Below are 8,018 nucleotides of genomic sequence, written 5' to 3' on the forward strand. Positions count from 1 at the left end.
ATGTTACCTGTCTGGTACCAGTTTGATTTTATAGTGTGAACATATGTTTGCTATGAATTGAAGATAGAGGATCTAGAATGAGGTGAAGAGACTCATTCCCTGTTACTCTGATATTCTTTTTCATTAATTGGTTGGTTTTGCCTCATGTGGAATCTTGGCTAACTGCAAAGGCCAGAGCAGTTGCATGTCTGTGCCTGGAGGGATTCAAGCTTCAGCTAAGGTGCTTCCACAGGAAGTTTATTTGATGCTGCTGGACTGCAAAGGCTCTCTTCGTAAGGAGGCACTGGATCTGGAGAGAGCTCAGTGTGAGTCTCTTCCATGGAAGTCTTCATAGTGGCCTCCTCATAGGAGGGAGGCAAATACACAGTGAGGAATGAGGCTTCAGGGAGCAGAGTGGAGTAGTGGAAGCTCTGCTCAGCGTTCCAGGGCAGTGCTGAAAGAAAACTGGAAACATCATGCTCAGGCAGTGCCTCAGGGAGGTCAATGCTGAAGATTTGACCCTGTGGGGTGGAGTGCTGGCAACGGCGGTACAGGAAGAGCAGCAGGAATGCCAGGAAAAGCATCATGGTGGCAGGCAATATGATGCACAGGAAAGGTTCTATGTCTTCTTTGGTTGAACTCATCTGTTGCCTGCTCTGTAATTAAAGCAAATAGGTAATATATCAGACTCCTCTCCTTATAATGAGAGAGAAAATACATCCCCCAGTCCCTCCACTATCACCTAAATCCTGGATTTCTCTGTGATTTTCTGTCTTTGTATTAGTGGCCTTCAAGTAATACTTTTTACAGGTTAGTGTACTGCCAAATTCTATCTGCTGGGTCGTAAAATAAAATACTTTGACAGCCAGAGACAACAGAAATGAGAAGTTGCAAAGGGAAGTGGGTTTCTGGGAAAATCTGTCTGAAGAATAAAAACACCCTGGAATTTTGGGTGTTTACCTGTTTTTCATTAGTTTATGCTGTGACTAGTTGTGAAAGATGAGTAAAGCTTTTAAAACTTGGCAAAATATTGAATTCCAGAAGAGTAGCGCTAGTTGTCTGCCATAACCTATCTAGTGTTGTCTCTTTCTATCTGACAATGTAAGACTCTATCGTTTCATTTAAAGAACAGCTACTATGACAACTATCCATTTCACAAGGCCCCCAACTGCCTAAAATATGTGTTCTTAGACTGTTCTAACCTTACAGGACAGCCTCAAATAAAACATGGTGTGTCAGCACAGCCTGAACTGGGGCTTGCTCTTGATATTGTTCTGCAAGCTCTGCAGGAGTCATTTGCCCTTTCCAAAACTATGGAAAAATAACTTCATAGCAGCTGTGACTATTCTGTCAGTTTAATCTCCTGCATAATATAGCACAGAAGACTCCTGTCCCATAGCTTTTGAATTATGCTGTAGTGTTAACAGAAGTTATAAGCTTGTCTTTTTAAATAGCATTTGTGCTAATTAGCTTCACATTTAAAATTTAATGTATCTTATTTCACATCTGACTTTTTTAGCTTCTAGCCACTGGATCTCATTCAAAGTTTAGTCTAGAGAGAGGGAAAAAACCCAAATCCTAAAATGCCATTTATTATCAACTCATTCATCATGTAATTATTTGAAGGCTGCAGTCAAATTCCTTTTTCAGGTTTTTATAGTCAGACTAAATAGATCAATTGATCAGATTTCTGTAATCCTGAAAGAAGGTAGATTTTAAAACTAAGAGAAATCTAATGGTTCTTTTCTCAGACTCTTTGAAAGCATGAGTACAAATGAACTGCTTTCAGTAATGGCTTTGTAAAAAGGGTCTGTAGCTCAAGTACCATCTTCTTAGTCCATGAAAACTTCCTCTGCTTATTCTCGTCCTGTTAGACAAAAGTTACACTGTAACCTGTTACCCCTCCACATTGCAGTAGTAGTACTAAATCAGCATTCTGTGGTCATTCCCAAGAGGAAGAAAGTAAATAAGTTTTGACCTCTTCCAACAAAATTAACATTGTAGGGGAACTTTCTGCCCTTCTTTCTGAAGTTTTTTGGGTCTGAGGTCAAAATTATTAAAGTATTTTTAAAATAACTCAAAGCTATTGTGGATTAGACATTAAATACTTTTTTTCTCCTTGGCTCTATTTTACCACAGAAAAGTATACCAAAGATCTATCTCATTTTAGCCATCATTTCTAATTAAAAAAGGTTTTGGCGATGCAGTCTGCTGTCTTACCTGACTGTTAAATGAGCTAGAGAAAACAACAGTTAGGAGAAACAGTTCAGCTATTACTTTCATGAAGACATTAAGTTGTTTAAAAATGAAGGGATTTTCTTTAAAATGTTTAATATTAATACTTTTTCTTTTTTAATTATAATACACTTTATCTTACAAGGTGAGTAGAACACTTCATCACAGGGAAGAATAAGAAAAAGCATACTGTATGGTGTTTGTGCATGATGTATATTGAGACCGGTACTGCTCTCTTACTAATACTTTTATAATTAATACTTCAAAGAGCTGAGCTTATAGTAGACAGAACTATTCATGATCACTGAAGAGCATTATCACATGAGATCCAAAGTTAAGTTTGGCTTAGATTTGTCTGAAGCAGGCTTTCAATCAATTGCAGAGTTGTTCTTAAGATTTGAAAATGAGTCATGCAGGATAGTGGTAGTTCATGAAGATAGAAGACGTGAATGACAATGTCTGACACATGACTAATAAGAGATATACAAAGCTCTGACTCTCCTGTCTTTAAACTCGGTGTTCCTTCCCTATCAATTTCACCGAAAGCAAATTCATGCTTTGAATAAGGGCCAAGAACAATGTATCTTTCATGTGCTGATGGATGCCAGCCTAGTACAGCACATCTGGTAAGGATGGAGAGTGTCACCCTGTGAGGAGGATGTACTGGATGCCAGCTATGCGAAGTAAAGCCAAAAGAAAAGGAGCTAAGAGTGAGGAAATAAGGTTGACTAGAACTAAGAAAAGGTCTGAGGGTAAAAGCTGGGACTCTTCTCTCATTGTACCAGTCCCATTCTCTTTTGGGGAAAAAGAAAAAGGAAAGGGCTGGCAACAAACTGGGAGACAGGAGAAGAAAAAGGTTAGCCTTAATGCATTAAAAAAGAATATTGGAATACTCTTCTCTGAAGTGTAGACTGGAACCCAAGAACCTTGAGTCTTGCAAAGAAACAGCTATCGACAGAAATCTGGGAAACATATTGGTGGAGGGCCCAGATTGCATCTAACGGTAAGAAAATGGGAGAAGACAAACTATTTCTAGCATAAGCTAGCTCAGGGTTTCACAGTCTGAGACAGGTATAAAAGGACAACACAGACTCATTGGGATGCTGGTGTAATTACTAGGTCAAAATTTTCCTTTTTTAAAAAAACTTCCTGAAGTAAACTTTGCAAATAGAAAATTAGAAAATTCAAGCCCTCAAAACTGAACACAGCCAGCATTTTGGAAATATGTGAATCCTTAATTTGACCAGTAGGACATGTGATTTTCAATTATGCTACTGTGTACACAGTGCCTATTCTGGGATAGTAGTAGATTGCTTGGAGAAGAAGGCTGTAGTGCCCCCGGGTCACATGTTGCAGAATTTGTAGACTATGCAGTGAATAATCGGGAGACTGGGGAAGAGAAAGGACTGTCTTGTAGTTAGGCAAACTGAATGCTCTTCTGGGGAAATGTAATCTTGTTTCTTTTACCAGATTCTCTAATATTAGTCAATGCAGTTCAGCTGAAATGTTCTGTGGGGATTATCAGTCAGTATTCCTCATTTTGAGTGTCTGAATTTAGGCAGATCTGTGGGAATCTGCATCTGCATTACTGCATATGAAGTTCAATGAGTGGTGCTCTGAGCCTGTGAGTACTTTATTATGCTAAGGTATCTAAACAAGTATGTTAAAAAAAAAAAGTCACAACACCATAGAGAATTAAAAAATATTTCACATACTCTTGTACGCAAAATAATAACACATAAGTACTTAGTGGCTATCTATTCAGTAATGTTTGTAAAACACAGAGTCCTCTACTTATGCATATTACCAAAGACATGAGAAACAAAAGGCTTTAAGAAGAAGCAGTAGGTAGGACTCTGACCTGTATGTTGAACAATGACGAGAGAATAAGGTATAGAATAGTTGGTAATGAAGTGAATACCATTTTGTCCTGTGCAGTTGAGGGGGAAAAAAAAAAGGTTATGAGTCTCTGCAAAATACTAAAATGTGAAGCAGGTAGAATTAAGAATTCATGTCTGTTACATGTTTTTGTATGCTTATAGGTGAGATTAAGTGCCAGTTTTTCTGAGTCTGTATTTTAAAGTGTCCACAGCTTTCTAAATGCAGCTAATGTTAAGCCCTACCTTTCTTGGTTTTATGAAATAATCTGTAGGCTATTGGGGGTGTTATCTGAATTGAAATTGTTTGTATACTCTACTTTTAACACTGCCCCACAGTTGCCCAGAACTTGAAGCATAAATCACTGTGAGTTATATTCAGTTTGTTATTGTATCCTGCCAAACAATTTTCATAGTCTGATTTCATACTGAGATATAGTTCAAGAAACATTTACTAGAGTTGATTATTATAGATATATCTGAATATGTATCAAAGAAAAGTGTTGGGAGACAATTCAGCAGTATTAGTCACTGATTTTATGTTGTATTTTGTGTGCCTGTTTTGGGCTACTGAGGGACGTTGCAAAGATCTTGTCATAAAGATTTCGATAATCTTATGCCCATAAAAACAGATTATACCAAAAATAAAAGTAATTTAATGAAATTAAACAAAGATAACATTAAAAAAAATCTGAAGTTCTAAAAAATTAGTAAGAAACAATTGGTCAGCATGTAGGTATCAAAAAATAGCTGCTGGAACTGAAAACTAAAGTGATCTAGAAATGAAACTGAATCTTCAGTAATTGAAATGAAAGTGTAAGCAAATAAACCAACTAAAGAACATATATAAGTTCTCTACTGTTTAACACCTGGAAGTTTCCGAATGAAGTATATTAAGTGACAGTGACGTAAGCAGGGAATCATTTGGTAGTGTTTTCTTGACTAGTTTCTTTCTAGTACTGCTGTTTCACTTGAGCATGTTCTGCCTGTGTTATCACAAGTAGTTGCTGTAGATTTCGTGATTTACAAAAGTAGGACTCTCACTTCCAGCACAAAACAACATATAGACCATATTGTTTCCCATAAATGCAGGAAAAATGTCCTTTATAAAGAGAAAAAGGAAGGAAAAGTGCCTGGAAGTAAAAAGGACTGTGTTTCCAAGAAGCACTATATTTTCCCAGAAATGATTTTTGGTAGGACAGTTTGGCCATGGTAAATTACTTCCTGTTATGTTTATTTTCTTATTTTTAGTTTATATCTTTGTATGGATTGAAGCAACGAGTTAGTTTGCTGAAATACTGAGCACAAAATAGAAGTAGCAAAGCCTTTCACTAGTAATTTGTCTGCCGTCATTTTTTAACATGCTGGGCATGTACATTTGCTAGCTTAGAGATTACATGACCCATATCAGTTTAGATGAGCTTTTACTCATGCCTATTGGTAAAGGAATGAAATGCAGAAAGCAGATGAGTTGTGTGACATTACCGCAAAAAGGAATTGAATGATTTTAGAACTAACTCTTTCTATCAACAAAAGAAACCAAGTACCTGGTTTAGAAGGGAATGACCTAATAAAGGAAAATTGGAGTTTAAAGGAAGCTTTGGTGTGAGGATGGAAAGCTGAAAGTTTACTTGGCTTGTTTGAATTTCCACTGAAGTGATTGTTCGATTGGTTCTAGGATTTGTGTTGTTAATGATTTGCTAGGTTACTTAGAAGTTTATAGAACTTTTTTATTATTAATATAGACCATATTTACACTAATGATTTTGAATACAGTTTTTGAAGTTGAAGTAGGAAACAAGTACTTCTGAAATGCTTTACGGAGACTTGGAACAAAGTCTGAATTGAGAATCAATGCGTTGTGGTCCATCTATAAGTGCTTTGCATAATCTACCCTGCTTCTTAAAAGCTGATTCATTATTGCATTTGAAAAGTAACAACATACAGCGCTGTTACTAGATAGGAAAATATTCTGATGTGGGTTTATACATATTAGTAAGAATACACAATTTTAAACTGAGCCTAGATTTGCACTGAATTTTCAAATACCTTTTAAAATATGAATCTAATGATTCCTGTAGCTGTTTGTTCCTTAGTGTCAGACAAAATGAGTTTGAAGGTGTGAAGACACTGCTGTTCAAACTCTGGCAATGTTACTTGGCAGAATGTTGGTGGAATTTGTTAAAATTGTAGAGACATTTAAAAAATGTGCTTTCCTCTCTTTGACCCCCCCCCACCCAAGCTCTTTTTCTTTTCTAACAGTATGCTTGATATCTCAGCCAAGTAGTGTTGCTAGTTTATTTGCTAGTGCTACTTAACGTGGACTTATACTAGACTTTTACCATAAGTACACCTTAAATTATTATCTCTCATCAGAGATACCCTTCCCCTTATCCCAGGCAAGACAGAAAAGCAGGCTGTGTTTTCATCTCTGATGGCTCCTTCCCTTCCCCCACTTGCTGGCATGTGATCCTCCCTCTGAGAAGTAATCAGTGTACAGCTTAGAGAACAAGAGTTCATTGCTCACTGCTGCTCACTCTTAACATCTGCAGAAAGGCTTCGTGGGACCAGATCCAAAGCGTAAACATGTATTTAAAGAAAAAGGAAATCAAGGAGTAGCAAATGTATTATGCTTAAAAGAAATAATTATACTTTCCTACCTGCCACTCCAGCAAGATTTGCCTTCTAATGTTTTTCTGTCACCACAAACGTGTTTAAAAACAGCCTAACAACAATAAATGTTTTACCTCTATGTAATATGACTGCTTTGACACGTCTCAATATCGTGTATTCACTATGTGTTTATACACTGAGGCAGTATGCAAACATGTGCATGCGTGCACACACCTACACACACACACACACGCACACACCCCAAGCCAAAGGACATCACACACAAAGACAAGGCAAGGTACAGACCTGAAGCTCTGTTTCCAGAAGTGGCCCAGTTGGTTCACTGGTCAACCAGTCGTAGTTTCCCCTGTCAGCATGTCCAAATTTTCTCCAGCTGCTGCCTAAGAGCCACCTCATGCTTTCATTAATCTGGTCTTCTGTCTTCGTGCCTCCACCTTGCTTCACTGCTTGCAACTGTGTCCCCGCCTCCAGCCTTGACCTGCTGGGTTGCTCTCAGCTAATGATCATTTATAAATTATATTCCATTTATAGTGGTAAGGAAAGGAAAAAAATAAGTTAGTTGCCTCCCCCCTATCCCCGCCACCATCAGGAAACCAAGCAATTAGATCTCCGATCCGCTCCCCACTTCCAACTCAATCTCTGTGGATTTGCTTCAGTGGCCTACATTATCAGCAAAGCTGGCATCAGGTATCCGGGAGTCCGTCTCTCATAGCGCTCTGATTGGAGAGTTCCCTGCATTAGGATTATTAAAAGAGGAATTTGCATGTGAATCTGAGACCACATGGTCGTGACTCCATGTGGATAAATAACGTTCTATATTTAGATATCTAATAAACACTTTTCCAACAAAATAAAAAAAATCTTCCTTGTCCAGAGTGAAAGTTCCTTTCTTAGCTATGCGTAATGCAAGGAGGAACCAGCAATCCAGCCAGGTTTTTCTTCCCGTTGCTGAAACATACAGTAAATAGCGAGAGAGGTTTCTGGGTAGAGCAGCAAGGACATTAGGCTAAATGCTATGCTGAATTATTTAAAAGCATTAGAATATAGATGTTAATGATAAATGCAGAGGAAGATCTCTGCCAGAAGAGCTTTGGTCACTGAGAGTATATGATTGCTTTCAATAATAACGAGTTATCAATTTTATTAAAGCTGTACTTGTTTACTGCCTGTTAGTATACACATTGTTAGATAGGAACTGCTGCAAGTGAGAAGCTTTTGTGATGTTTTTTTAAATAAAAAAAATTACAGTGATGTGTATTAACCTCTAAGGGGAAGATTATTTAATCTATGTCA

General features: G+C 37.6%; 1 protein-coding gene across 1 annotated transcript; it reads right to left on the reverse strand.

The window, feature by feature from the left end:
• Positions 1-215: 215 nt before the first annotated feature.
• On the reverse strand, positions 216-7,121 carry SMIM28 (small integral membrane protein 28). The gene is made up of 2 exons (XM_062573058.1): positions 7,011-7,121; positions 216-635 (listed from the first exon to the last, which is right to left on the reverse strand). Exons 1-2 carry the CDS (start codon positions 7,119-7,121, stop codon positions 216-218), a joined length of 531 nt encoding a protein of 176 aa, XP_062429042.1.
• Positions 7,122-8,018: the final 897 nt, after the last annotated feature.

The sequence above is a fragment of the Rhea pennata genome, chromosome 3 (assembly GCF_028389875.1).
Source record: "Rhea pennata isolate bPtePen1 chromosome 3, bPtePen1.pri, whole genome shotgun sequence".
Classification (NCBI taxonomy): Eukaryota; Metazoa; Chordata; class Aves; order Rheiformes; family Rheidae; genus Rhea; species Rhea pennata.

Bases quoted from the DNA above. Each gene is read 5' to 3' on its own strand.
- SMIM28 (XM_062573058.1), bottom strand. From the start codon at position 7,121: ATGAGGTGGCTCTTAGGCAGCAGCTGGAGAAAATTTGGACATGCTGAC. The intron at 636-7,010 runs GTCTGTACCTTG...CTTTAATTACAG, and splicing joins TTCTGGAAACAGAGCTTCAG to AGCAGGCAACAGATGAGTTC.